The sequence below is a fragment of the Mirounga leonina genome, unplaced genomic scaffold (genome assembly GCF_011800145.1).
Source record: "Mirounga leonina isolate KUSES-001 unplaced genomic scaffold, KU_Mleo_1.0 Mir_166, whole genome shotgun sequence".
NCBI classification, from domain to species: Eukaryota; Metazoa; Chordata; class Mammalia; order Carnivora; family Phocidae; genus Mirounga; species Mirounga leonina.
Window position 1 is genome coordinate 35,691,673 of NW_023270418.1, and position 27,968 is coordinate 35,719,640.

Consider the following 27,968-nt stretch of genomic DNA (forward strand, 5'->3'; position numbering starts at 1 on the left):
TAATGACCCCCCTGTAAGTGCCCAGGCCCCCCCCGAATTGGTGGGGACGGATAAGATGATGCATAATGATGCCCCCGTAAGTGCCCAGGCCCCCCCCGAATTGGGGGTGGTTTACCGTTCCTGGGGGTGCCCATGGTATACACTCGTGGTAGGAAAAGCGTGGCTGCAGAGGCAGAGATGGAGATGAGAGACTGAGGCTTACCTGTCCTCAGATACCTCCGGGGTCCAGTGTGGCTTAGTTAGGGCTGAGATGCCTGAGAGGGGCTGAGTTGTCCATGTTTAGAGGCATTTAAGGAAGAGGGTGGTCAACCACCAGCGAAGATGTTGTGAAGAAGTGTCCCACGAAAGGTGGTCTTGTTACCAGACAGAGAACTGGTTCCTAACTCAGTTTCGGCAGCTTGCCATCAACCCAAGTGATGGGGAGTGAAGAAAAACTTGCTTTATTCAGGAACCAGGCAACCTGGGAAGATGTTGAACTAACGTGTCAAAGTCCATCTTTCCCATCCAGGGGGAGCCTGAGGGTTTCAAAGGGGATGGTGCAGGAAGAGGGAGGGGGGCTGCATGCAGGAGAAGCAGGTGCCCAGATGGCAGTTAGATGTGGACATGACCCTGAACGGACTCGCTAGCATCCCGCCCCCTCAGCTGTTCTCGAATGCTGTCAGGGCTCATCATCTGGGAGAGTCAGGTCCTTCACTCCGTGAGCCCAGTGGTCTGCAAATCTCAAGGAGAGTAGGTTAGTTCTGTTACAGACCCAGGGACTTAGGTCAGCAAGCAAGGAGCACATGAGCTTGAAGCAAGTCAGACTTTAAGACAGACGGGAGTGCTGTTACTGTGTCTGGTGCCTAGAGACTGTCCTGATGGGTAGACTTTGGGAGAAGCCAGCCCCTAGAGGGAAGCAGAGGAAGGGGTGAGCCTGCAATCTTAGAGACTAGGGTGTGGTTGTTGGGGGGGGGGCCCCATATAGTGAGCCTTGGCACCAGCCCATCTGTGAGCATGAAAGGTCCAATTACTCAGACCTATAGCTAGAGTGGGGCTGTCCTGGGCAACCCTGCAGGTGTGCTCACCCCAGGCCGTCTTGTTCTGAGCTGCTCCCTGCAAGAGTGTTTGCAGTAAGAACAGGAGGATGCTAGAGAGGGCATCTTTTCAGCCATGTGCCCCAGACCTTCAACCTCTTTCTTTCAACCTCAATCTGCTTTCATCTTAACAGAGTGCAGAGCATATCTAATTGGAGCGAGGCGGTCGGTGGCCAGAGCTGAGTCTCTGTTCAGGTGGCCTCTCCTCCGCAGGTGCACGTTGGGCCCCGCTGCCCCAAACCAGAGGTTTCCAGTGCTGCTGTAGGCTGTGGTCCTTCGAGTCCTGCCCTCTCCCTGCACACGGTCTTCCATATCTGCCCGTTAATGAACTACCAGGGTGTGGCTGCCTCCTCCCAGGTGCTAAGGTCAGCCCTGCAGGCCCTGTGTCTTATTTCCCTCCGGTGTAAGCAGAGTCTGTGGGAGAGCCTGTCCTTGGCTGCATGGGGTCAGGGAGATCACTGAGTGCTTTTGTTTGTGGTTTGGCTTTTTATCACGCCTATTACAGCAGTGTTTTATCTGCCTCTGACCATGTTGTAGGTGCTGAAATTGTTCCCCTCTCTCTCTCTCTCTCAGGTATTGAAATTGCCAAACGCAAAGGAGCAAGATACAGGCTGGGACCAGAACTGGAAATATGGTGAGAGCAGAACACACAGACCCCACAGGGCAGGCAGGTGGAGGGATCCGCATCAGCTCCCCGCAGCGGAAACGCTGGGAAGGGGGGTGGGTATGGAGAGGTGCAGATGGCCGGGCCTGTTGAGGGGCATCGAAAGCCTGCGAGTGGGCCTGCTTGATGCCTCTGAGCAAGAGTGCCCAGCCAGGCTGGGCCGGCCTGGAGCCCCATGTCGGGTCACTAGAGGAGCAAGGACTCGGCGGTTGGACTGATGTCCGAGCCGCTTCTGCTGGCCACCACCCTCCCCAGGCCCTCCCTCTCATGTTTGGTCACAAGCACGTTTCACTTACTGGTCTCGGCATCTCTCCACAAGTGAGTGTGAGTGATCATTTCCACTCTGCCTGTTCGAAGTGATCGGGAAGCCAGTTCCTCCTTGTCCCTTATTCAGAAATAAGCAAGTGGTCGCTGTGTGCAAGTGTCTTATGAGCTACGGTTCTTTTGTGACAGATGTCAGCTGCCCTCTGGGTTCCCACGTGTTTACAGGTCCTGGCCATTTGTGGGATCAGAAGTTCTTCCTCAGGCCACGTCCCTGCCTTGGATTCTGGGCTTTGTGTAAACAGAAAGTCTCACCTCCCAGGTGTCTTTGTATTCGCCCCTGAGGCCACTCCTGTCCTTTTCCTCGAGAGCTGGACTTCTGTCTTTGGAATCTCAACTTCAGCTCGGGCTGTGTCTCCCGTGGTAGCCAAGAGGATTTGCACCCTCACTTAACCTGCTCTTCAAGACACTCCTCTGCCCCTGGGGTCCTGGGGTGTGTAAATGATCTCTACCCCTGAGGTCCTGGCTCAGTGTTTGTATTTTGTCTGTTCTTCCCACTGCAGGGTTGCCCTCAGCAGCCCAGTCCCCCTGGCATAATCGCTGTCCAGACACCTCCAGGTTAGGTCCTTACTCCTTTCTTTGTCCTGTGCTCTCCCCACACCTGGCCCCCAAATCTGGACCTGTCATTTTATAAGGCGGAGGATGTTAGTTACAGGATCGACAAGCTGGGTGGCCTCATGGGTGGCTGGAACTGACTCTCTCACAGTTCTGGAGGCCAGAAGCTTCCTCCAAAAGCTCCAGGGGAGGATCCTTCCTGCCTCCTCCAGCTTCCGCTCCCACCCCTTGTCCTGTGGCCGCGTGTCGCCTATCTCTGTCTTCATACCGCTCCCCTCCATGTCTTCTCCTCCTGTTCGATTCAGCACCTGCCTAGGTCATTCAGGCTCATCTCATCTTTAGATCCTTAATAACCTCTGTAAAGACCCTTTCCCCAAGGGGTGCCTGGGTGGCTCAGTTGGTTAAGCGACTGCCTTCGGCTCAGGTCATGATCCTGGAGTCCCGGGATCGAGTCCCACATCGGGCTCCCTGCTCAGCAGGGAGTCTGCTTCTCCCTCTCCCGCTCCCCCCTCTTGTGCTCTTTCTCTCTCTCACTCTCTCAAATAAGTAAATAAAATCTTTAAAAAAAAAAAAAAAAGACCCTTCCCCCAGTACGGTCACATTCACGGGCTCTGGAGGTTAGGAGGTGGACACAGCTTTTTGGGGGACACCATCCAGCCTGCTACCAGCACAAACCATAGCAAGAACTAAGAGTCACTCTGTGAGTGATAATGGAATGATATTAATGATCTTCCTTGTCTGAGGAACGTGTTCCTGTGGGTTCGGCTTTGTAGATCAATGTGATTTTGGCTGCATTAAAAGTTAAAAAAACATCCACAGGCAGACATGTTGACACAAGAGAGAATTTCTCATTGTAACTTAAAGCTAGGAAAAAAGAGCCTGGGGCCAGAGGTTTCTTCATTTTTGGGGAAATGCATCCTCTCTTGTAGCAGTGATCCTAACTCCGGTTGCACAGTGGAATCGCTGGTTGCACCCCTGCATGTTCCGACCCCATTGGCCCGTGGGCCCCTGCCGCCCCTCCCCACTCCCCCAGTGCGTCTCCAGGGCTCACCTGCCTGCTCCCTTCCTCTGCAGTGGCTACGGGTGTTGGGATCATTACTACGAGTCGGACACCCTCTTGCATTCACTCCAAGTCCTGGCCGCCCTTCTGGACTCTCCGGTCACTCAGGATATCATCTGCGACGTGGGACTGTAAGTGCTAACACGCACATCTGGGAAGGCAAGCTCAGAAAACAAGGGAGGTTCAGGGTGCGAGCTGGCCTACCTTCAGGGATTCGGGATCTGCACACTTCAAAGATACAAAAGGCCTTATGTTGCAAAGCGGGTTTTGTACGCCCCCCAGCCTGTAGACCCCTAGGTCCCCCAACGGAGGCAGCTCTAGGAAGCAGCTTTTACAGGTTCCCCGAGAAGCTCCTGCCCATGTGGGAGCACACTGTGCACCGTGGGAGCATGGTGTTCACCCCGTCACACATATGGAACTTTCTTCCCTTAATGGTAAGTCTTGGGATGAGGCCACATCACTCCACATCAACACGCAGGCCATATGGTTCCGGATGGTGCAGTTGTATATGGCGTGGGTACGTAGGGGTGGGGTCCAGAGGAGCAGGTGTATACGGTGCGGGTACGTAGGGGGCAGGTTCCGTATGGCGCGGGCACGTAGCGCGCGGGTCCCCAGGCGCGGGTCGTACGGGTGGGATTCCGCTCCTGTGTGTGCCGTCCTCACAAAGCCAGAGCCCCTCAGTGGGCTCGTGTGCCCTTCCTGTTTAAATCTTCAGGTCGGTTCTGCCTGACGGAAGCAGAGCCCTGTTTGCTTTCCTCTTAGCACAGCCTTGCGTGTGCCCACCACTTCCTTCCACCTCCTGTGACCCGTGTTTACTGGGGCCTCCTTTCAGCAGCTCACAGACGGGTTTTTTTTTCTTCTTCTTTTTTTCAATTTTATTATGTTATGTTAATCCCCATACATTACATCATTAGTTTTTGATGTAGTGATCCACGATCCATTGTTTTCGTATAACACCCAGTGCTCCATGCAGAACGTGCCCTCCTTAATACCCATCACCGGGCTAACCCACCCTCCCACCCCCCTCCCCTCTAGAACCCTCAGTTTGTTTCTCAGAGTCCATCGTCTCTCATGGTTCGTCTCTCCCTCCGATTTCTCCCCCTTCATTCTTCCCCTCCTGCTTTTTTTTTTTTTTTAACATATAATATTTGTTTCAGAGGTACAGGTCACAGACAGGATTTTTGACCCAGTTTGGTCACGTTTATCATGATTCTGGATGTTTCCTATCGCTGCTGTGACAAATGACCGCAAACGTAAAACACAAAAGCAACACAAGTTTTTTGTCTTATGTTTGTGGACATCAGAAGTCTGAAAAATGGTTCAGATCAGCCAGGCTGGGTCCTGGAGGCTCTTGGGGGGCAGTCCTGCTTGGCGAGGCCCCTGCATCCCTCAGGACCCCTGGTCCACCTTCAGAGCCAGCAGTGGTCTCCCATACCTCTGCTCCCGCTCTGACCCCCGCCTCCCTCGTGTAAGGACCTGGTGACTACCCAGGTAGTCCAGGATAATCTCCCCATCTCAGGGTGTGCAAAGCCCCTGTCGTCATGTGAGGGGGCTTACATTACAATTCCTGGCGCTCCAGGAATTAGGATGTGGACGTCCCTGCGCTTCCTGATTCAGCTGCCAGAGGGGCATAGTCCTGCTCGGGCCCTGTTGTCTCCCTCTGGGTTTCCCTTGTGCTTTTCTGTGCTCCACTTTCTTCTCTTGGCTTAGAGTTTATAATCCTACTTTTTAAAAATTTTATTTGTTTATTTGAGAGAGGGAGAAGGAGGAGGGGCAGAGGGACAGGGAGAGAAGCAGATGCCTCGCTGAGCTGGGAGTCGGGCATGGGGCCCGATCTCACAACCCCAAGATCATGACCCAAGCCGAAATCAAGCATCAGACACTCAACCGACTCAGCCACCCAGGCGCCCTGTAATCCTATTTTTATTTCTATACTTTTTACTCTTAAGATATTAAGACTCATATTTATAAAGATATTTTCTTTTCACATCTAACATTTATTTGGACCTATAAGCTTCTAAACAAAACAATAATAATATCATGATGTCCTTGATACCTGGCCAGCTTCCTCCTAGCAGAGTGCCCCACTTCCTGCAGAGGGGGAGGACACGAGGGGGGAGATGTGAAGCACAATATCTGTGGGAGGGGTCCAGACAGAGTGGTGGACAAATGGAAGGGGCGCAGGCCACAGGTCAGGAGGTGCTCTGAAGGAGAACCAGGAAGGCGCAGGGGCTGGTGCTTAAGGCCAGTAGGGGACGGAGAGGTGACACGGTGACAGGGCTGCGTGCAGATGGGGGGGCAGCCACTGGAAGGTCTGAGAATGTTCCAGGAGAGAGGAAGAGCCCTGAGAGGGAATGATTACGCTCCACTGGAAGAGTCTCTCCCGCTTTAGAGCCTATCTCAGGGCAGAAACCCTCTGAGAAAGCTACTGGGGAGCCTTCTGCTTCTCCTCCAGGGCTCGAGGAGGCTTCGTACTAAAACGGACATAGGATTTTGCTGTTCGCAGACACGTGTGTGCCCCCTCTCTCCGCAGGCCTGTCATGCACCGGAATGTCCGCTACAACTGCAGGGTGATATTTCTTAACAGGTAGGTGGCGGCCGGGAGAGAGTGCCCCGCGCGCCGCCTCCCCCAGGCTCTGCTGCCCTGCGGCATGCTCTCTGGGAACCGCATGGTCGCTGGAACCCTGCGCCCTGGGAACCGCATGCTCCCTGGGAGCCATGTGCTAAGAGGCAGCTTCCGGCAACGTCTGGTCCTTGGGGGGGCCCACATACGGGCAGGTGACCCAGGCATCACTGCTTCTCCTGGCCTCTGCCCACCACGCTCACCTTCGGGTATCAGAAGGGGAGAGACCGCAGGGTGGGGCTGCTGCCGTTCGACGGAGGGTGGTGTGTCCTGCTGTCTTGGCGGACCCCGGACGTCAGCTGCCCGCACAGCTCAGCACGCCTGCTGGGTCTTGGCGGCTCAGTCACCGTCCACCGTCAGGGGAGGGTGGACCTGTGGGCCGCCCCTTGTTAACGGGTGCTCATCTCAAGAGCCGTCCTGTTTTCCTCCCTGTAGGAGAATCCTGCTCATCAGACCCAAAATGGCCTTGGCCAACGAAGGCAACTACCGGGAACTGCGCTGGTTCACCCCGTGGTCACGGAACCGGTGAGTCCCCGGTGCCCCGAGCAGGGAAGCACAGGTTGTGGCCACTCTGTGGATGCTTGTTTCATGTCTTCCCTGGGCAGAGTCGTGGTCCGCATCCTGGGGGAGATACGAGAGAATCTGGGGGCAAGTTCCTGCCATTTTAGGTACAGCTGTCTTGAGGCAGCTGGTTACAGTACGGCCGATTGATTACAGAAAGCTCATCGACCGTGGCCCATCGGACATCTCATGTCCAGAGTCATCCTGTACGCCGGGGTGTCCACCGCGGCCTCGGGCTGTCCTCTGCATGGCAAGGGGTGCGGCAGCCTCCCTGGCCTCCCCCGTAGGTAGTCTGTTTGTGACAGCCTTGGATGTCTCCTGACTTTGGCAAATGTCCCCTGGGGGCATGGTCACCCCTGGGTGAGAAACCTGTCCGCTGTTCTCGCCGGGGTTCCTGGCGTTTATGTGGTCCTGTGGCTGTGGCAGGTGCAGCTTCCAACATTGTATCTTCAGACGCTGCATAGTTGTATGTAGGAAAACTTCGGGGTTTTCTGTACTTCCGCCACCCCCTTCCTGCACAGTTCTGTGGGACTTCTCGCCGTCCTGGGCTGACCAGCCCCCTGCATCACTGTCTCTGACAAGTTGCTCATTTGCTGGCATGTGGCTTCTAGTATATTCCAGAGGTTCCTACCACTCCCTCTGAGGTTGACTTCTAGATCACGGTTTACTCTAAGAGGATATAATCAAGACAACCAAGTGGGAGAGATGCACAGGGCGGGCTCTGGGGGTGTACTGTTCTCCCCGGATCTCCACGCAGTCACCAATCCAAGAACTCCCCAAACCTCATTCTTGGAAGTTTTCTGGAGGCTTCATTACAAGGCATGATTCATGAAATCATTGGCCTTTGGCCACTGAACTCAACCCCCAGTCTGGCTCCTTCCCCAGGTCTGGAGGTGGGTCCAAAAGCTCCAACTTCCTGATCCCTGGCTTGGCTCCCCTGGCAACCAGAAGGCCTTTCCCACTGACACCATTAATGTAAAAACACCTGTATGGCTCTTATCTCCGGAAAATCCAAGGGCTTTAAGAGCTCAGTGCCAGGAAGACCAAATATATTTCTTAAGGTAAATCATGATATCATACTTTCTAAGCAACGATCCATTAAAGGTGAATTTTTTAACATCTTGCCTGCGTGCAGATGTCTTTATTGGACTCTTACACGTGATGAATAGTTTTGCAGAATTAAAAAAAAAAAGCCTAGGTTAAAAATAACTTTTCTGCATAGTTTTAAATGTATCGTGTGTAGGATTGCCTTTGGCTTGTGCTCTTGCTGGGGAGAAGTCTGGTGCTACTCAGAGTCTTTTTAGCTCTCATGTGATTATTTTCTTTTCTCCTGGGCACATGGAGAAGCTTCTTGTTATCTTTGGTCTTTTAAAATTTTGTTATATGGGCCTTGGTGTGGGTCTTTGGGCCCTTGTGTGAAGCCCTCTTGTGGCCCTGTGACCCGGAGACCCTGGTCCCTTAGTCTTGGGAAAGGTTGTCCTGTCCTTTCTGGGCGAGTTTCTGTTCTATTTTCTGTTTCTGGAACACCTCTTGCTTGGGGATTCGATTTCCTGGACCGTTTCCTCTAGTCATCTTATCTTTTCTTTGCCACATTCTAGAAGATTCCATCATCTTACTCTCCGCTCTACTGAAATTTAAATTCAGCTATCTTATTTTTCGTTTTGAGAGCTCTTTCTCGTTTTCTCATGCTTTCTTATGTAAAGCACTTTATTTGAGTGCCCTCCTTGACTGAACCACACAGGGGTTAGTTTGCAGCCCTTACAGAGCAGGTGTCTCTGGAGTTGGGAGGTCGAACCTGCCTCTGCCACTCAGCTGGGCCACTTCGGGCCAGCAGAGCGACCCGATCTCTCTCTGCCTTGGGGACAGTCACGGCAGTGATCCCGTAGGGCTGTGGTTGTGGGGATGACAGAGTCTGTGTGTAAAGCGCTGAGCACAGCGCATGGCAGGTGTTAACATGGCATCCATGTCCTTGTGGTTTCCTTAGTTCTGAGAAGAGTGCTGGCAGGTGGTGGGGACCCAGCAAATATTTGTCGAATGCCCAAAGGTTGTTGCTCAGGGATTTAAAGGACTCCTGAATCAATAAAAAACAGAAAAAATACTCAGAGAAACTCAAACAGAAAAATAAAGGTACAAAGAGCAAGGGAGAAATTTGATAGAAGCAAAAACAAACACATGAATCGATGCTGGATATTGCTAGAAATCAGGCCGATATCAACAGGCACCATGGTGAGATTTCTTTCTGTGCCACCCGAGCGGTAAAATTAAAAGGTTGGAGAGCGCCAGGTCCTGGCGAGGGTGCCACTCCAAGGGGTCTTGTGAAGGATAGCTCCCCCGGCCGCCCGTGTGCCGTGAGCCTGTGGGCACCTCACAGGGATGAGGCAGGGGTGAGGCAGGACACCCACAGCGAGCGGCAGGGTGTGGACAGAGTGGGGACAGTGTGAGTCACATCGAGGCCAAGAGCAGGTGCACCGACCGCCGGCCGTAAGGGTGCGAAGCTGTCGGCGGGGCCGTTCCTCCATGGGCAGAGCTTCGTCCGTGCTGGGCCTCTGCTGTCCTAACCATGTGTGCCCGGTGGTTTTGACCTGACCATCGGGACTTTAATTTTTTTGAAGACTTATTTATTTATTCATTTGAGAGAGAGCAAGAGTGCACGAGCAGGGTGAGGGGCGGGGGAGAAGCAGACTCCCTGCTGAGCAGGGAGCTGATGCGGGGCTCGATCCCAGGACCCTGGGGTCATGACCTGAGCCGAAGGCAGATGCTTAACCGGCTGAGCCACCCAGGTGCTCCTACTGTCGGGACTTTAATTTTGGGAACATTTTCTTATTTCCCATTTTCAGAGGCTTTTGTTCTTTGTTCTCCTTGTCCAGGAGCCTTTGCTATCGGGCATCACGGGTCCTGGTCTTTCGTCGGCTCTCTACCCACGTACCTGTATTTTCTCTTGGGGTTCATTCCCCTAAATCTGTCCTCTGTGCCGTGCTCACGGGAGGCTCTGTTCTTCAGATCTGTGCACGTTTGCAGTTTTTCAGATCCTTTTCACCATGTGCAGGCTCCCTTTTTCTTTTTCCACTGTCTGATCATCTCTTCTTTGAGATCTTTTACTGGGCACGTTGTCTCTGAATTTCCTGGGCGTCTAGGATCTCTCGTCTCTGTCGTGTGGGTGTGTGGGCCTCATGGTAGCTCCTTCAGACGGTCGCTGGCATGATTGTGCCTGTGGAAGGGGTGGTGGCAGGCACCGAGCTGAGCAGCCGGCTCACACTTAGGCACCGTGGAAACGAGAGATTTTTACCCTCTGGGCGCTGTGCCAGTATGGTTTCCATAACTGGGCATGTTACTTTGTCCCCACCTTAGTAATGACCGCATGACAGGTTCAGGCCTCTTAAGAAAACAGAAAAAAATAACCTGGCTCTTGACTGCAGGAAACTTAAGAATCTGCTCATTTGGGGCACCTGGGTGGCTCAGTCATTAAGCGTCTGCCTTCCGCTCAGGTCATGATCCCAGAGTCCTGGGATCGAGCCCCGCATCAGGCTCCCTGGTCAGCGGGAAGCCTGCTTCTCCCTCTCCCACTCCCCCGCTTGTGTTCCCTCTCTCGCTGTGTCTCTCTCTGTCAAATAAATAAAATCTTAAAAAAAAAAAAAAAAAAGAATCTGCTCATTTTCCTTATGTTTTTAGATGTACCCCCAGATTTAAGCACAGCGAGACAGGGATCACAGGGGCTCTTGTAGCTCCTTGGGGGTGGAGAAGGCATGTAATCAGCATGGCCAAAACTGGTTTCTTGGCAGGAATCCGCAGCTAGGTTTTTTCCAGAGGATGTTGGCTGGGAAGAAAGGGCATCCAGCTAGAGAAAGGCTTAGGCCATGCAGAGGAGTCAGGTGTGGGGACCATGGGAGGAGGTTGGACCAGCCTGAGCCAGGCTTTGGATGACCGGCTACAGTGCGGGACTTTTACTCATGATATTTTGGCTCTTTATGAACCCTGGAGAAGCTCACCGGCCACGTACGAGGTGCTTGCTGGCCTTGGAGCAGAGAGTGGACATGGAGGGGAGCACATACCATCTCCTGGTGGTGTTGCTTTGGTCTGGTACTCTGTGGGTCTTGGTGGGGGTGGAGAGGTAGGAGAGGAAAGGAGAAACCTTGGGGTGGGGGGGTTCTTCCCTTTAAAGAGAATTTTGACACAGTGACGAGAGCAAACGTGCCCATGGTGGATAGAGAGCTCGCTGGGATGGCAGGGCGGCTCGGAGGTCAGCAGGGTCGAGTGTCCCCGTCCCCGTCCTTAGCACAGGAGAGAAGGCAGCACCCTCCAATTTCCGAGCGTTAACGATTTATTCAAGTAAAAGCTGCTAAAGTCATTCTGGAAGGTTCTTGTGAATTTCTCAGAAAGAAAAAAGAAATATACGTAATTAAAGGTCTTAGTAGTGCATCTTGTAACAGCCTATTTGAGGTCGGATCTGTGAACCGTGTATTTCTTCCATTCTAGCCATCCGTGCAGCCCCCTGGGAGGCCTTGTACCGAAGTGTGTATCAGACTCTGTCTGTCTTGTACTGTTGGGAGACTAATTCTGTCATCTCGGTGATAACATGGGTTTGCAGTTGTGCATCGGGTTAATGCAATGTGATCTTTCGGACTCAGAAACTTTGATCAGGAGTTCCAGCTGGATTTCTCCCTGGGGCAACGTGACCACCCTGGAGAGAATGCCTGTGATGTGTCTCAGGAGTGCTGGACAGCAAGGCGCGGGAAGCTGAGTCGGTCGGAGCCCCCTGGGTGCCATGGTGTCCGCGAGGAAAGCGCACCGGAGCTTTCTCTGTTCACCCTACATGCTTCCCTTTCTCTGAAGGGGATAGTTGAGGCACGTGTGAGCAGCTGACAGCCCTCTGCCTATTCGTGGGTTCGAAGCTCCCGGATTGGCATTTGCTCACATTAGGATGCCATCTGTCCTGCTTTCCGAGATGCTCATCTTCAAGTCTGTGGTGTTTCCCTCCCCAGGCAAACAGAGGAGTATTTTCTCCCCCGGATGATACAGGACGTGACAAAGCAGGTGAGTGTCTGGGAGTAGATCTCATTTTCCAGCCACATGTCACTGTTCTAGGCTAACAGTGCACCACGTGGAGCAGGACTCTTCGGGTCAAGGCCCCAGAACCCGCCCTGACTGGTGAAGGAATAAAACCAAACAAGGGGAGAGATTCCTGTGCAAGTAGGGAGGCTGGAACCCTGGGTCGTGCTGGGCACCCCCTTACGTCAGTGATGCTCTGCCTGTTCGTGCCTCCCCCTCTCCTCCGGCTCACCTGCTGGGGTACCCCGGGGAGCTGGGGGAGGGGTCCCCACCCCACCTTAGCAGGCTCGCTCTTTTTTTTTTTTTAAAGATTTTATTTATTTGACAGAGAGACACAGCGAGAGAGGGAACACAAGCAGGGGGAGTAGGAGAGGGAGAAGCAGGCTTCCCGCCGAGCAGGGAGCCCGACATGGAGCTCGATCCCAGGACCCCGGGATCATGACCTGAGCCGAAGGCAGATGCTCAACGACTGAGCCACCCAGGCAACCCAGCGGGCTCTTTCTTGCTGGGACTGCTGCCTGGGCCATGGGACCACCCAAGAAGCCAAGTTTGGGCAGGGGGAGAGGTTCTAGTTACAAAACTTTAGGAAGACTTTATGTGGCTGCCTGTTGAATCTGTGAAGAACCAGCATTGGACATCTGTCGTGTCTTTTGGATCTGGCTGGCCCGGCCTTCAGAGCTGTGATCGTCCAGCCTGATCTGGGGGCCGCGTCTACCCTCTTCCTACGGGAAGCTGCTGGGGTGACAGCTGGAATCCTGCTCTATCCATTTCCCACAGGTGGTTGGAAGCCAGGGCACAGAGGGGTGCTCTAGGGGGGCCCTGACTTCTCTAGTTTCTGCCTGAGTTCCCATGCTGGTTGCCAGGTGTATTAATTTGCTCAGGCTGCCATAAAAAAGCACCTCAGATGGAGGGGATGTTGTTGAATAACAGATAACTTTCAGTCCCAGAGGCCGATGCCCGAGATGCAGGCGCGGGCAGGGTGGGGTCCTCCTGAGGCCTCTCTCCTTGTGTGTGGACGGCCGTGCTCTCCCTGTGTCCTCACAGGGTCGTCCCTCCATGCAGGTCTATGTCCTGATGTCCTTTTCTTATAAGGACCCCGGTCATATGGGATCAGAGCCCATCCCGGTGACCCCGTGTTACCTTGATCACCTCTGTAAAGGCCCCCACTCCAGATACGGTCAGGTTCTGAGGTGCTGGGAGTCAGGGCTCCAACATAGGAATCTGAGCGGGACACCGTTGAGCCCACAACCCTGAGTTCTCTGTACCCCTAATGACTACACTCCAGGTAGTTCATGGCGATTTACGGAGTCTCTCCAGTGGAGGGGTTCACAGGGATTCAGCTAGACCTTAGGGACGGACCTGAGCTGGAGCAGGGGTCCCTCTCCCCTGATTCCCACCAGGTTCTGGCTCCTTTTGCCTCTTGGTCATCAGTGGTTTCCTCTGCCTTTTCCCTGGAGGACAGTGGCCGCCCTGCCCCCAGATGGAGGCTACCTCTGCTCGGGAGCCGGACTGTGTCTCTGGTACGAGCTTTGATTCGTGAGCAAGGCCCTTCCAGAGGCCAGCTTGGGCTCGGCGCCTTCTGCGCGGACAGTCAGGGATGGGCACGGCTGAGGTTTGGGCAGGGACTCTCAGCCAGGTCTGGTCACCTCTGAAGTGACCTGGAAACTCATTTGGCCATGAACTGCAGCAGTGAGCACACTTTGAAATCGTCATGACCCAGAACAGACTCTGTGTGTGTGTGTGTGTGTGTGTTTCCGTGTCTGTGTCTGAAACAGACATGTCTGCAACAGTCCTGACAGTAGGATGCTCCCCATTTCGTTCTTCTGGGATCGTAGTATGTCCTAAAATCCATCCCAGTGGAGACGCACTAGGCTGACATGGGACAGAGTCTGCAGTTGGAAGGGTTTTGCCTGGTAGTTGATTGAAGGCCCTGGTAACTGGGGATTAAGGTTCAGGGGTATGTCCAGGAACAAGGCGAGGACAGCCCAGGACCCGCTGCACGTGGACAGTTCAGGCCTGGGGTAGTCAGTGAGCACGGCTCTGGATATGTGGTTTACCAGCTTGTTGCTCTGAGCTTTCTCACGATGTGTGGATTCCAGCCGTGCCCACATGCTCACGTTTGCCAGGGGAGCAGGGGCCCCACAGTCCCACGGCGGCCAGCGAGGGTCCTGGGTTAGGGCTCTCCTCACAGCCACAGTGAACAGTGACCTTGTCCGGGGCAGGACGCATCAGAGAAGACAGGGCCAGGTTTACACTGTGGCTCTCGCCATCAGGAGTAAAGGGTGTCGAACTCACACACACGCAGGGAGCCCGAGCCAAGTGTTCTAGGATGTGTTCCAGGCCTCGGGATTATTTTTTGGCTGAACAAGGGGATGCCTCTTTTGTAACATTGGGATGAAGGGAGGTAGCCAAGTTGGACCAGGCTGGCGTGTGCCGAAGCGTCAGCGTGCCCGCTGGAGCATCCCACGCCCGCGTGACCGTCAGCGCCTGGTGGGCTCAGGGCCTCCTCAGACCTGTGTGGCAGCCCGGGGTGGCTCTGCCGCCGCCCGGGAGCTCCCACCATGCGTGGCTTGTGAATGTGGTTCTTGCTGATGGACACACTTGCACTCTGGCCCTGCCGCTCGGGAGCTGGGTGACTTTGCTCAGGTTTCTTAAATGATCCTCAGGTCCTTCCAGGCACAGGGGTGGGACCACCTGGCCAGACTGGTGAGAGTGTGCGTGACGCAAAAAAGTGCAAAGTGCGACGGCCAGCTAAATGAAACCATTTACTCTTTTTTTTTTTTTTAAGATTTTATTTATTTATTTGACAGAGAGAGACACAGTGAGAGAAGGAACACAAGCAGGGGGAGTGGGGGAGGGAGAAGCAGGCTTCCCGCAGAGCAGGGAGCCTGCTGGGGGGCTCGATCCCAGGACCCTGGGATCATGACCCAAGCCAAAGGCAGATACTTAACAACTGAGCCACCCAGGTGCCCTGAGACCCTTTACTCTTAATAACGAAGATGACCGTGGGGATTTGTGCCAACAGAAACTTGAAGAGCAGAGTGACAGTTTGTCACGGCCCCAGTGAGCCCTGCAGCCACGCAGAGCACAGCGCCCGGCTAGTGAGATTCCCTCTGGTGCCGGGCCGCCTGGGCTGGGAACGCTCCCACACTGGGGCTGGGAGGAGAAGGGCAGCGAGGTCAGGATGCAGCCCAGACGGGGCATGGCCAAGGGATCTTGGGCGCTTTGTCCTCCGACTGCAGGAGACTGTGCCCTTTGGAGACGCAGTGCTGGCCACCTGGGACACCTGCATTGGGAGCGAGATCTGCGAGGAGCTCTGGACACCCCACAGGTCAGCCTTGGCCCCCTGTGTGCGGCAGCCCTGGTGGCGTGGCCTTGGGCTGTGGAGGCATCGGGGCTGGGAGGGCGGGGCGCACAGCCCGTCGCTTCCTATCAGCCGCCTCTGCCCACAGCCCGCACGTGGACATGGGTCTGGACGGCGTGGAGATCTTCACCAACGCCTCGGGCAGCCACCACGTGCTGCGCAAAGCGCACGCCAGGGTGGATCTGGTGACCATGGCCACCACCAAGGTAGGCGTTGGGCCACGATGCTGGAACGTGCATGTTGCGAGCTGGTGCCGCGTCCCACACGGGAGCCCAGGCGGCAAGGACGCGTGGTGGGCATCAGTGCCCGTAGTTGGGGCCCGTGCTCAGCAAATGTGCATGGGCTCCTCCGCTGGGGCCCCACCTGCCTGACCTCATTTAACCCTGGCCGCACCCCAGGGAGGCAGGCGCTGCTACCCCTGCCTCTGGAGCAGGGTACCCGGTTCGTGCCGCCAGTGGCCACGGGCTCACACCCCCAGGCCCCCGCCGCGTGCAGGCAGTTTCCCTGCAGCGGAGCTCTTTATGGTGTGGCGGGAGGGCTGAGGAAGGGCAGGTGACGTCCCGCTGCCATTCACGTCTTCCAGAACGGGGGGATCTACCTGCTGGCCAATCAGAAGGGCTGTGACGGGGACCGGCTCTACTATGACGGCTGCGCCCTGATCGCGATGAACGGCCGCATTTTTGCGCAGGGGGCCCAGTTCTCCCTGGATGACGTGGTAAGAGTGAGCTCACGCGTCCTGGGAGTGACTGCGCCGGGGGGGGGGTGGTGACAGCAGAGCGGGGACCCCTGGGTCCCCCAGGAGGACGTGGAGCTGGAGCCGCCTGGGGAATAAGCAGGCACCGGTCCCCACAGCGAGGAGGGGCGTTTGGTGGGGGGCTTCATCCACAGGAGTGGAGCAGAGGGGAGCTCGGTGAGGCCACTTGAGACCCACTTGCCCTTGCCCACGTGTCCGGGCATGTGCGTGTCAGCTGTCGGCCTGACGCCACCCTGCCCCCGCGTCCTGGAGTGCTTAGCTGTCTTCAGGCCGGGTCGATGTGGCCCAGACGCTGGGCCGCATGTCAGAGCCGCGGGCAGCTTGCCCAGGACTGATTGGCAGTGGACTGGGGTCACCTGCACCAGGAGAAGCAGGCGTGTGGATCCCTGCAGGCTCTGGGCCCCAGCCAGGCCTCAGGGTTGGTTACCTGGGGATCTGCATTTTAAGCATATACCTAGGTGATTCATAAGCACACGAAAACCCGAGGACCATTGCCACCTGTTTCCCCAAGGGGGCTCGCAGGCTGGAATTACCTGATTTTGCCCGAGCATTCAGGGAGAGAGGGCATCGCCGTCCTCGGGCCGTGCTCTCCTGCCACGTCCTCCGTGATCCGCCCAAAATAATCAGAAGAAATCGTGAGGCGCACGGAGCCATTGCACAGAGCAGCAGAGCTGCTGACCGTGCCCTAGGACGCGCTCCTCGGGGTCTTCCGAACCTCGTGGGCTGCCTGGCACTGTGGATGCCTGGGTTGGGCGTTTATGTTGATGCTAACCCGTTTTGGAGAAAAGTGGAATGGGGTCTTCTTCTCATGAAAAGATTCACGCTATAGTTTTTGGTTTTTGTTTTTGTGGCCTCACTCTTCCCTTGGGTTTGTCGCAAGGAAAATACGGTGGCTTTGGTGGCCCATCACTTTGGGAAATGACGGCAGGACCAAAGGACAGATGAGCTCTATTTTCTCTCTCTCTGTGGAAGTGTCCAGCCTGGGTCGGGCCCGGTGTTGACAGTGGCAGATGCCCACAGGCCTGTTAGCAGGAGTGTCCTGTGTCACCCGGTGGTGCACAGGACTAGCTCCCGCTGCCCCCGACTTGCATGCAATGACACGATATTCTAGTGACATCAGTTGACTGGGAGTATTTTTTCATGAAGATAGAATAACATAAATGAATTGGAAGCTTCTCTTTTTTGCTGTTTTTCGAAAGTTTATTCTTTTTCTATCTCGTGGTATTTTTTACTCGTAATACTCCTGTCTCATCTGGTTGTGAAGGCAGGGACGTGTCACTGCGATCACACAGGCAGCACATCCAGGCCCCTCGCATGGATCGCCGGGGCTCTGGCTCCACCTCTCCGCCATGCTCCAACCCGGCCTTCCTCTGTGTGGGCTTGGATCTGGGCTTGCCTCTCCTCCTGGTCACAGGGTGGCTGCAGCAGCTCCAGCCATCTCATCTCCACACAGCCACAAGTGAAGCAGAAAAGGGGCCCTTGCTCCCAAGAGTCCTTTTAAGAGGGGAGAAGCTGTCTCGGAAGTCCGCGGCAGATGTGCATTGGCAGAGTCGGGTCCTGTGCCACGATTGAGGCACCGCTGCCACGTGTCTGAGTTCACCGGAGGCTCTGGTGGCAACAGTGAGAGGGAAGGGCTTTGGGTCAGCAACAACACTGCTGTGCCCTCTCCCTGGGCCCCTGGGAGCCCACAGGTCCCCAGTCCTGCCTTAGAAGGCGTGACGGACGCTGTGCAATTTGGCACACCCATGAGAACGGCCAAATCACAGGTGCAAATGGGGGAAACAGGAAACACGCTTTCTCTTTGAAACCCCTTCTCCAGGAAGTCCTCACCGCCACGTTGGATCTGGAGGACGTCCGAAGCTACAGGGCGGAGGTTTCATCTCGAAACCTGGCGGTGAGTTCGTAGAGGCACACGCAGGTGCCTGACAATGCCCCGAGGACTCTTTTCTTAAATCCTGCAATTTACTGACCACGTCACTGAGCTGTTATTCCCGTGCCACACCGTGGTGCGGTGGTTTCGGGCACCCTCACGGGCTCATGCAGCCGTCAGCACGTCAGCACAAAAGAAACCCGAGCCGCTAGCCTCACTCTGCAGCCCCCTCCCGCCCTGCACAGCCTCCAGCCTGCCTTGGGTCTCTGGGCTGCGGGCGTTGCACGTAGATGAAATTACGTGTGTCGCTCAGCACAACGTCCGCAGGGTCCCTGTCCAGCAGCTGTCAGGGCTTTGTGCCTTTTTACGGCCAAAGCCCGGTCCACGGAGCGGGTACGCTACACGGCGATGATCCAGCCTCCGCTGAGGACACGTGGACCGTGTCTGTTTTGTGTCTGATGAATGATGCTCTCCGAACGTGGGTGCGAGTTCTTGTGCAGACGGTTTCTCTTGGGCGTGCACCTGGGAGGGGGGCTGCTGGGCCACACGGTCACCCCGTGCGTGCACCTGTGAGGGACTGTCAGACCGTCCGCAGCAGAGGCCCCTCCACGTCCGAGGCTTCCAACGCTGGGTCCTGTCTGTCTTTCCGACTCCCGCGTCCCGCTTGGAGTGACAGCACCACTGTGGCTCTGACGCCCGCTCCCACGGGCTTGCCGCCGCGGGGGCGTCACGTTGTCGCGAATCTCCGTCAGCAGGCCAGCAAGGTGAGCCCCTACCCCCGCGTGAAGGTGGACTTCGCCCTCTCGTGCCACGAGGACCTGCTGGCGCCGCCGTCAGAGCCCGTCGAGTGGAAGTACCACAGTCCCGTGGAGGAGATCAGGTGGGCGGCCCCCGCCCACAGGGAGGGAGGGGTGGTGCTGGTCCCGGGGCGCCGTGCCGGGGGGCGGGGGCCGGAGCAGTGCAGGCGGCTGGTTCCCAGAACCTGCCCGGGGTGGCCGCTCAGTGAGGAGGAGGCCGTGCGGCATCGGGGTTGAGGGCGTGGGGGCCGCAGCCAGGCGGCCTGGTTTCCTCGCCTGGTGCCGGGGCCTTGGGCACAGGGGCCCTGCCTGTCCTTTCCTTTTTGTGTCTTAGTTTTTCTGCTTCAAAATGGGGCCAAAAGATAATCACCTACCTCCCAGGGCCGTTGGGAGACAAAAATGCATTAATTCCCATGAAGCGCTTAACAGAGACATTTGGTGAATCGGGAGGGCCCCTCCCCCCGGCAGTTCTCCCTGGTGCTGCTCCTACCTGGGCCCCTGCCCCCAGGTAAACTGCAGACCAGGTCAGCAGCTCCCAGGCCTCACGTGTCCCCTTGCTCCCCAGCCTCGGACCCGCGTGCTGGCTCTGGGACTTTCTGAGACGCAGCCAACAGGTAAGATGTCCAGTGTTTGTGTTTGACTCCATGGCAGCCTAGGGGTTTTCTTTTCTTCACGCTGCCTCCATCAGGAGCTTAGTCTCTATGAGGCAGAGGCCAAAGGGCACACGGAGGTTTGGCTCCATCTTTGGAACCCTGTCTGATGACACGCAGAGTGACGAGACGGCGTCCCCCGCTGGTCCCGTGCACCTGACGTCTGTACCGGGCAGACGCCCAGGTACCTAGATGCCCTTCACTGCCCTTCACAGCGGGAGGGCTCTCTTCCCTCTGGAAAACCCGTCTGAAATATGTGGCGCATCTTTGTTCCCCCCACGTCTGTGGGTGGAGCTGGGCTAAGTTTGGGGCACGTTGCTTCTCTGAGGCTCTGCTCACACCTGCCTTTGGTTGGCCCATTCCAGGCCGGGTTTTTCTTGCCCCTGAGCGGCGGGGTGGACAGCGCAGCCACCGCCTGCCTCGTCTACTCCATGTGCCACCAGGTCTGCGAGGCCGTGAAGCACGGAAGTAGGTGGCGTCCGCTGGTCTGAGCAAGGCTCCGGGGGTGGGGACTGGGCTGAGAACCCAGGGTCCTGGCCATCGTGGGTGAAGGAGGCTCTGCAGATGCGCTCAGATGTCCCAGCAGGACCTGGGGACAGCAGGCCATTAAAGCCCCTTCCTGGGGCTCAGGCCCATGTGGCCGTGTCCATCAAGCCCTCTGCCCGCTGCTGGGCGCCGGCAGTGTGGCCCCGGCCTTGGGCTCAGGCAGACCCGGGTCAGGATCCTCCCCCGTGTCGAACATCCCCTTAGCGTGCCCGCCAGAAACATGAGGGGAAGGCTCTGTAGGTGGAGACCTTGCCCGGGCGAAGGGAGGGACTGGGCTCTGAGCACCGCGTGCAGCCGGGGGTCTCTACCTGCTACCCGCCATCTGGTGGTTTTCAGACCAGGAAGTGCTGGCTGACGTCCGGGCCATCGTGGACCAGCTCAACTACACCCCTCAGGACCCCCGGGAGCTCTGCGGGCGTGTGCTGACCACCTGCTACATGGCCAGTGAGAACTCGTCCCAGGAGACATGTGACAGAGCCCGGGAGCTGGCCCAGCAGATCGGAAGGTAGGGGAGACGGCCGGCACTGGCGGGGGCTGCTGTGGCCGGACCCACGCCACCCGAGGCCCCGCCCAAGCCCACACTCGTGCTTAGATGCGTGTCCAGGGTTGAGCAGGTTGCTACAGTCTCTCGTGAGCCAGGTTTTAGGGAGACTGTTTCCGTTCCCCCCAGAGCCTAGCTGTGTCTGATTGCCACCCCTCCTTCCCATCATCCTTGCATCCCAGGTGCCGGCCAGCAGGGCTCGTGGGTCCCCCCGTGTGGGAGCCTGGGACCCCACTCACCACTCTGGGGAGCGTGCAGGCTCTGTACCGGCTGCTACGCTCTCCCACCCGGCCAGCTCCCTGTACTTGGGGAATGGGGAGGGGAGGCCTCTCTCCCGATGGGGCGCCTCGGTCCATTCAGGCTCTTCGTTTCTTCTGCTGCTTGGGGAACAGTGCGGAGCTGCCTGTTGCCTGTGCCGAGCTCAGCTAAAGCCCCCCAGCAGTGCTGCTCCTGGCCACGTCCCCCAAGGAGCTGGAAACAGGGGCTCAAACAGACATTTGTGCCCAGGCTCACGCAGTAGCCTGAGCGCAGAAGCAGCTCAAGCTGTCGGGTGACAGACGGATGAGTAGACGAGATGAGTTCTGGGCCGAGAATGGGGTATCGGTCAGCCTCAGAAAGGAAGGACCTCTGTCACCTGCTACCTCGTGACAACCCCGGAAGATGTGATGCTCGGTGAAATCCGCCAGGCACCAAGCATCACGGCCCGCGGGAATGCCCAGGATAGGCGGCCCTACAGGGACAGAGAGCGGGGCGGGTGCAGACGGGCACAGGGCTCCCTGGGGCGCAGGCGCGTTCCGGAACCGGACAGAGACGCCAGCTGCATAGCACCGTGAGCTCGCCCCGAGCATGCGCGTTCACGCGGCTGGGATGGTGAACTCAGGGTTACGTGTGTTTTAGTGCATGTGCACGCACACACCCCGTGCACACCCGCCCTGCCCTTTCCCCGGCAGCCACCACGTTGGTCTCAACATCGACCCAGCGGTGAAGGCCGTCATGGGCATCTTCAGCCTGGTGACGGGTAAAAGGCCTCGGTTCGCGGTTCACGGAGGAAGCAGCAGGGAGAACCTGGCCCTGCAGAACGTGCAGGTGGGCCTCCCAGCCAGGCCCTTGTCCCCGCGCGGGAGCCGCAGGGAGCCCGGGGGCCTCGTGGACAAGGCTGAGGGTGCGCCTGCACCCGAGTGTGAGTGTGCAAGAGCTAGAGGGCGCAGGGGTGTCCGAGAGTGCTGCGTGGGTGGAAGCTTGTGTGCGTGCGTGTGAGTGCACAAGCGTGTGCGTTAGAGGTGGTGGGGGAGACGCGGTGCACACGCAGGCGTGAGGGTTCTGCATCTTCAGCGAGTGGCTCCACGCGCCCTACCTCCGGGGCTGCCGCAGGGGAGCCAGACGCCGGCTGGTTGGTGGAGGGGAAGAGGGACCCTGGGCTCCAGCCGCTGCGCTCTGTCCCGTCTCTCCCTTTTCTTCTGGCCACAGCGGCCTTCCCTGCTCCGGAAACGCTGGCTGTGAAGGGGGTGCAAAAAGGGGCCTAGACTTCTTTGCAGCCCCATCCCGCCCCGGAGCTCTCTCGGCTCCCCGGCTCCGGGTCCGTCCATCTGGGATACGGTGCCGCCCGCTGTCAGGCCCGGAGGACCCTGCTCCCTCTGGACGCTAGAAAGCTCCTACACTACCTGGAGTCCCTTTCCCTGGAGCTGTACGGGGGGCGGGGGCCAGTGTGTGTGTGTCCTCCCATGTCCAGCACAGGGTGACATTTCCTGTTGTGTCCCCCAGGCACGGCTAAGGATGGTCATGGCCTATCTCTTCGCTCAGCTGAGCCTCTGGGCCCGGGGCGCTCGCGGTGGACTGCTGGTGCTCGGATCGGCCAACGTGGACGAGAGGTGCGTGTGCCTGGCTCCCGAGCGCCCCAGATCTCCAAGGGCGCGTGCTCCCCGAGACAGTGTTTCCAGACCCCCACCCGTTCTCACTGCGTCTGCGAGACACACGGTGTGGGGGTCACATCACCCCGTGGCACAGGCCACGTCTGGTACCCACAGGACGTCATTGCTCCAAACCTTCCCGATGACTCGGGTGTGGAGACAGGTCAACGCTGTTTCCTTCTGGCTCCCCGCCCACCGGCCCAGCTCAGACCAGCTGCACCTGCCTTGGGGCTCTTCCTTTGCACTGGGTCTGGAATCTGTCTCCCCACCCCACCTCGCTTGGCTTCACCCATCTCTTTCTCCTGGGCAGTTTCACTGCATTCTAGGTCCTTGCTCTGTCCAATTTCGCTCCCAAGCAGATACCTCATTTCTGATGTGGACTTGAAATACTTTCTCATATTGGTCGAAAAAACTCAGAGCCTCCCTATCGTTCTCTAGATAAATTTTAGCTGACTGTTAGGGTGAGCAGTGGAAGCTGGGAGGACGCCTCCAGCCTTGGTTTCTGCGTTTCTCTCTGGCGGGCCTTGTTAGCAGCGGGGGTCAAGAAACGTATCTGTCATTTATTCAACTGTTCATCTATGCATCAGTCTATCCACCCATCTGTCCACCCATCCATCCCTCCGTCCACCTGTCCATCCACTCACCTATCCACTCATCCATCCATTCATCATCCATCCATCCCGCCAGCCATCCACCCACCCACCCACGCATCCCTCCACCCATCCATCCATCCATTGTCCCACTCACCCACCCATCTGTCCATCAGTCTGTCCACTCATCTGTCATCTGTCCATCCATCCATCTTTCTAGGTGTATCATGAATGTCTTAAATCTTTCTACATCCTTGCACATCTGCAAATGTGTTCTCTGTTAAATGTTACTTTGGACTTCTGGATTCTACTTTCTACTTATGACGATTTGAAATTAGCACCCTTTAGCTGGTAAAGAATCTCCCCATTCTCACGCACACTTTGTCAATTTCCATTGCTTTTTTTTTTGTTACCCCCGGTGCTTCTGTAAGGAAAGGATTTTTCAGGAGGGGTGTGACGGCTAGTGCATATCCTGAACCTGATGTAGTTGAGAATATTGGTGCATTTTGTTCTGTTCGCTTTTAAACACGAGTTTGACTTCTTATCGTTGATACGGTGTGGCTACCATAATTGTTTTATTGCAATATTTTTCATCATAATTCTTATCCATTGTCTTCTGGGATTTAATATTTAAGCAAAAAATAACAGTGATTTTTTTTCCAGGGTGGGAATGGGCTTCTGGGTGCTTAAAGGTTTTCTATGGCGTCTATTTACGTATTCATCTGTTTTCATCACTTTTTGCTGCCAGGCCTCTCTTACGGGTACATAGAAGTCTGTCTACAGCCGCAGAAACTTTTCAGTTGTGCTTCCTCTGTTGTCTTTGTTTCCTGTCCCCACTGGGACGAGTGTCCCTCACTGTGTCCCCGTCTACGATCTACCCGTTGCTCACATCCCAGGGTAGAGCCTCCAGTCTGAGTCTCTGCCGTGCTGGTTCTCATTTAAACGTTACTTCTCATCCTAACTTTGGTTCCGCTGCGCTCTGATTTGCTCCCTCCTCAAGGAATTGATAAAACATGTGCCACGTGTCAGGCGGTCTTCTTGGTGCCGTGAATAAAACAGCAAAGTAATTCCCATTTTATTCTAGTGGAGGGAGACAGGTAATAGGAAAACTAATCACGTGTGTAGGAAGTGGAAAGTCTACGAAGAAAACCAGGGTAGGCGCGGGGAGAGTTTGGGCATTTGGACTTGTAAGTAGGGTGGCCAGGGAAGGCCTGTCTGAAAAGTTGGTTTATAAAGGAGGAGGGCAAATGCAGCCAGGAGAACAGCCTGTGCAAATGTCCTGTGATGAGAGCTCACCAGGACAGAGAGCGGTTGTCCCTCGTCTGCAAAGCCCCGTCTTGTCCGAGGGAGGTCCTGGGAGCCCAGCTGGGACAGGTCGAAGGAAAGTGATGGGTGAGGGGACTGCGGGTCAGCTCTTTCTAGAAGTTTCACCTGCAGGAGAGGGGAGGTGCAGGGTGGAAGCTGGCAGGAGCAGTGAGACAGGGAAAGGTGTTTTCTTAAGGTTTGATGAGAGAGGTCTAGCAGTTGCTGATGAGGAAGGGGGACGTGGGTGGACAGCTGCCATGCCGTCACAAGGAGGTGGGAGCGGGCGGCCAGGCAAGGGGCCAGCTTTACTGGGAGCCCAGCTAGTGTGTCCATGGAGTAGCAGGAGGCCACAGAGCAGACGGCCCAGATGCGGGTGGGGGGAGGTGTAGGGTCGGGGCCGCAACTGCCCTCGTGAGGCGGGAAGCAGTCACCAGCCGAGCGAGGGTGCGGGGCGGGCGATGAGCATTTGAGGAGAGTGGTGGCGAGCAAGCGAGACGGGTCAGGGAACCAGGCGGGCAGCGCCAGCCCTAAGGACGCCCCGGAGGTAGGGTCGCGCTTTCCAGCCAGCCGTGTCCAGCTGCGTATGCATGTGGAACATGGGAGCCGGGTGAGGGTGGCAGAGAGAGAGGCACACGGGAGCTGAGGAGCCGCAAGGAGAGGTGAGGAGGGGTGAGCACGAGGCGGAGGCCAGGTAAGCCACAGACCCCGGGTCCTGATGCAGTGGAGGCTGCAGGAATGAGCTGCCAGCCCCGTGTCCCGTGATCCGCTGGGAGACGGACTGAGCATCGGGAGGTACTCATGGCTGTGGTTGATTACAGCCAAAGGATGCAGAGCAGAAGGCAGATGGAGAAAACCAGGCCCAGGCTTCCAGAATCATCTCCCAGGGAAGCGTCACTGATATGCTTCCTTCCCCGGCCACACCTGTGACAGCAGGGAAGCATGTCAGAGACTCCGTGCCCAGGGGTTGCTCCGGGGGCTGGTCACACGGGCACCGTCCCCCTGGCCTGGACCGGGCTTTCAGTCCCAGAAGGAGAGCAGTGCTCAGCACCAACCAGTTCACGCGGCCTTGGGGGGCGGCGAGGCATGCTTGGCTCCTGGTGTATTTTGGCATCACAGGGAGAACCAACAGGATTTGCTGGTGGACCAGACGTGGGGTGAGGATGCCCAGGCCGACCCAAGCCACCGGAAGGATGGACTGGTGTTTGGCCGGATGTGGAGGCGCAGGAAGCGGGTGGGGAGGTCAGGGTCCAGTGTCGGGAATGTCGGCTTTGACACGTCTTCCAGACACGCCCGTGGAGGTATGTGGTGGGCAGTCATACGGGGATTCTGGAGTCCCGGGGTGAGCCGCACCCCCAAATCTGGAAGTCTGCAGATGGCGAAATGCCATTTAAAGCTACGAGGGCAGCTGGGCCTGTGGGACTGAATGTTTACAGAGAAGGGAGTGGGTCAGGGGGCCCAGATTCCAACATGAGGAAGCTGCCAACAAGAGCACCCAGCCGGTGCGCGTGGGACCCGGAGGACAGGCGCCCAGAGCCAGGCAGAGGGCCTGTTTTGGGGCGGCTGGTGCTTGTCGCTCGGGTATGGGGAGGACTGGTGGCTTTTTACTGGAGAGGCCAGGGCAGGGAGCTGGCGGCGAAGCTCGAGAGAGAGCTGGAGGGGAGTGGACACGGCCCCGAGAGGTTCAGCTTGGGGGGCAGGGGCGCATGGGCTGAGGGAGGACAGGAAGGCAGCGGCCGTCGGGCGTTACCTGTGCTCATGGGAGCGGAGGGGGCAGGTTCTTGGAGCCTGTGAACCTGCCCGTTAGCGGACCATCCCAGCCGGACACGGTCAGCTCCCGGTGCTTCTCGGAGCAGGCTGGAGCCCATCGTCCCCTCTGGCCAGCAGTCCCTGTCCCCACTCAGCCGCCTCTTCAACAGGAGGGGGACCGGTGGAGTGCCCACCTTGGGGTGGATGGGAGGAGCCCTGCTCAAGGCGGCACCAGGTTTACCTGCCCTTCTGTTTGGTGCCCTGGGGGTCTTACGCCCGAGGCCCTGCTCTGTGGCAGGAGTCTGGAGGAGGAACGAGAGCTGGGTCTTTCTCCCGAGCAGCAGGAGGTCAGTTGTGCGGGTGGAGGGGGCCCCGTGCTCGCCGGACGGTGTGTTTTCAGCCAGACCGGGCGCAGGACATCAGGCAGAGCGAGCAGCTGTTTGGTGCTGGTGTTGGAGTGTGGGCCCGGGCGACACAGGCAGAGGCCGGGCCCTGGAAGGCCACCCCGAGGGGCTCAGGGGCACGTGGCGGGGTCGGGAATCACCTTGTGGGAGGCTGGGGGTGGTGGGGGGCCTGGGGATGTGGGTGGAGAACTGTCGTCCAGAGGTGGGTGTAGAGGAAGGCGTCCCCTGGATGGTGTGGGTAGCGAACGACCAGGGAGTCAGTGGCCCAAGCAGTGTCCTCTCGCCATTCTGTACGATCCCAGTTCAGTATGGATCTCACCGGGTTAAACTCAAGTTGTCGGCAGGGCTGGTTCCTTCTGGAGCTCGGGGCTCCTCCCTCCCCCAGCAGAGCCCGCGGGGCAGCATCTCTGCCTTCCTCCCGGCTCACGGCGCCCTCCGGCTCTGCCCCCCACCTTCCTCCTAGACCTGTAAGGATGCTTGTGAGTGCATTTAGGGCCACCTGACAATCCAGGTTGAGAACCTCACCTCAAGGTCTTCAACTTAATCCCGTCTGCAGCCCCATTTGCCCTTGGGGTCCCATGTTCACAGGATCTGGGTAGAGGATGTGGGTGTGTTTGGGGGCCACTCTTCGGCCCCCCGCAGGAGGTGTCTGGGAGGGAGAGGCACAGGTGTGGAGAGGTGGCCCGGCTGCCATGGGCTCAGCCCTCAGCCCCCTGTTCTGCCAGCCCTGGCCTTCAGACTCGCCACTCCCGGCTGGACGCCGGGCGTTCCCAGGTCTGTCTCCCGGCTCCCACGCCTTCTCGGGCCAAGTACCTCCCCTTGGTCATCTGCCGCCTCTGCCCCTTTGCCTACGGCTCCGGCTGTGCCGGGCGTCTCCGAGACCCTCCAGCTGGCCGAGCTCTGGCTCCGGGTGTTGACGAGGGCCCGGACCCCAGGCAGGATCTGCAGCCCCTCAGGTTAGCCGCGTGGAAATCCCGTGTTCTCGCCCCACAGTCTCCTCGGCTACCTGACCAAGTACGACTGCTCCAGTGCGGACATCAACCCCATCGGCGGCATCAGCAAGACGGACCTGAAGATGTTCATCCAGTTCTGCCTGGAGCGCTTCCAGCTCCCCGCCCTGCAGGGGTGAGTGCCGCCCGCGAGACCACGGCTGCACCCAGCATCGCCCCCTTCCACAGCTCCCTCCTGCCTGATGGAAACGGTCCCGCCCTTCAGCGGGCACTGGGGTGCCGTGACCCGGCGGCCCCCTTCACGCCGGCGCTCCCCCGGGCCCCACAGGGATTTGGGGCGATGTCTTTAGACCCCGTTGGTGATGGCAGCACTGTGCTCACGGCACCTAGTGGGTAGGTGCCCCCAGGTGGCCCGCGGCGCCCAGGACGGCCCCACAGGGACGCCTGACCTGCCCGTGGGGTAGCACCTGCTGTCAGTTCCTGCCCCAGGTCACGAAGCCCCCCGACATCCACGTCCGTCTCCCCAGGAAAGCCCAGCCCCGCCGGCCCCAGCTCGGGGTCGACAGGGGCGTTGCTGGAGGCCGGCCGTTGCGCCTGGGCAGTTGGTTTGGGGCTTCCCCGCACACTCACGAGCTCTGTAG

The 27,968-nt window shown here is 57.5% G+C and overlaps 1 protein-coding gene across 6 annotated transcripts in view; it reads left to right on the plus strand.

Moving 5' to 3' along the window:
* The window catches only part of NADSYN1 (NAD synthetase 1), a 33,494-nt gene that overhangs the window by 487 nt on the left and 5,039 nt on the right, over positions 1 to 27,968 (plus strand). For 2 of the 6 annotated variants that reach the window (XM_035013503.1, XM_035013504.1), the window contains exons 2-18: positions 1,647 to 1,707; positions 3,688 to 3,804; positions 6,207 to 6,260; positions 6,732 to 6,821; positions 11,837 to 11,888; positions 13,304 to 13,423; positions 15,146 to 15,234; positions 15,356 to 15,473; positions 15,851 to 15,982; positions 17,841 to 17,915; positions 18,647 to 18,771; positions 19,254 to 19,302; positions 19,704 to 19,806; positions 20,221 to 20,389; positions 21,376 to 21,511; positions 22,187 to 22,293; positions 27,371 to 27,502. In XM_035013503.1, the coding sequence (XP_034869394.1) occupies positions 1,647 to 1,707; positions 3,688 to 3,804; positions 6,207 to 6,260; positions 6,732 to 6,821; positions 11,837 to 11,888; positions 13,304 to 13,423; positions 15,146 to 15,234; positions 15,356 to 15,473; positions 15,851 to 15,982; positions 17,841 to 17,915; positions 18,647 to 18,771; positions 19,254 to 19,302; positions 19,704 to 19,806; positions 20,221 to 20,389; positions 21,376 to 21,511; positions 22,187 to 22,293; positions 27,371 to 27,502 (1,729 nt within the window). Of the gene's footprint in view, positions 1 to 1,646; positions 1,708 to 3,687; positions 3,805 to 6,206; positions 6,261 to 6,731; positions 6,822 to 11,617; positions 11,700 to 11,836; positions 11,889 to 13,303; positions 13,424 to 14,790; positions 15,005 to 15,145; positions 15,235 to 15,355; positions 15,474 to 15,850; positions 15,983 to 17,840; positions 17,916 to 18,204; positions 18,772 to 19,253; positions 19,303 to 19,703; positions 19,807 to 20,220; positions 20,390 to 21,375; positions 21,512 to 22,186; positions 22,294 to 27,370; positions 27,503 to 27,968 lie in introns of those variants that run through there. The other 4 variants (XM_035013505.1, XM_035013506.1, XM_035013508.1 and 1 more) reach the window with 4 other exon arrangements.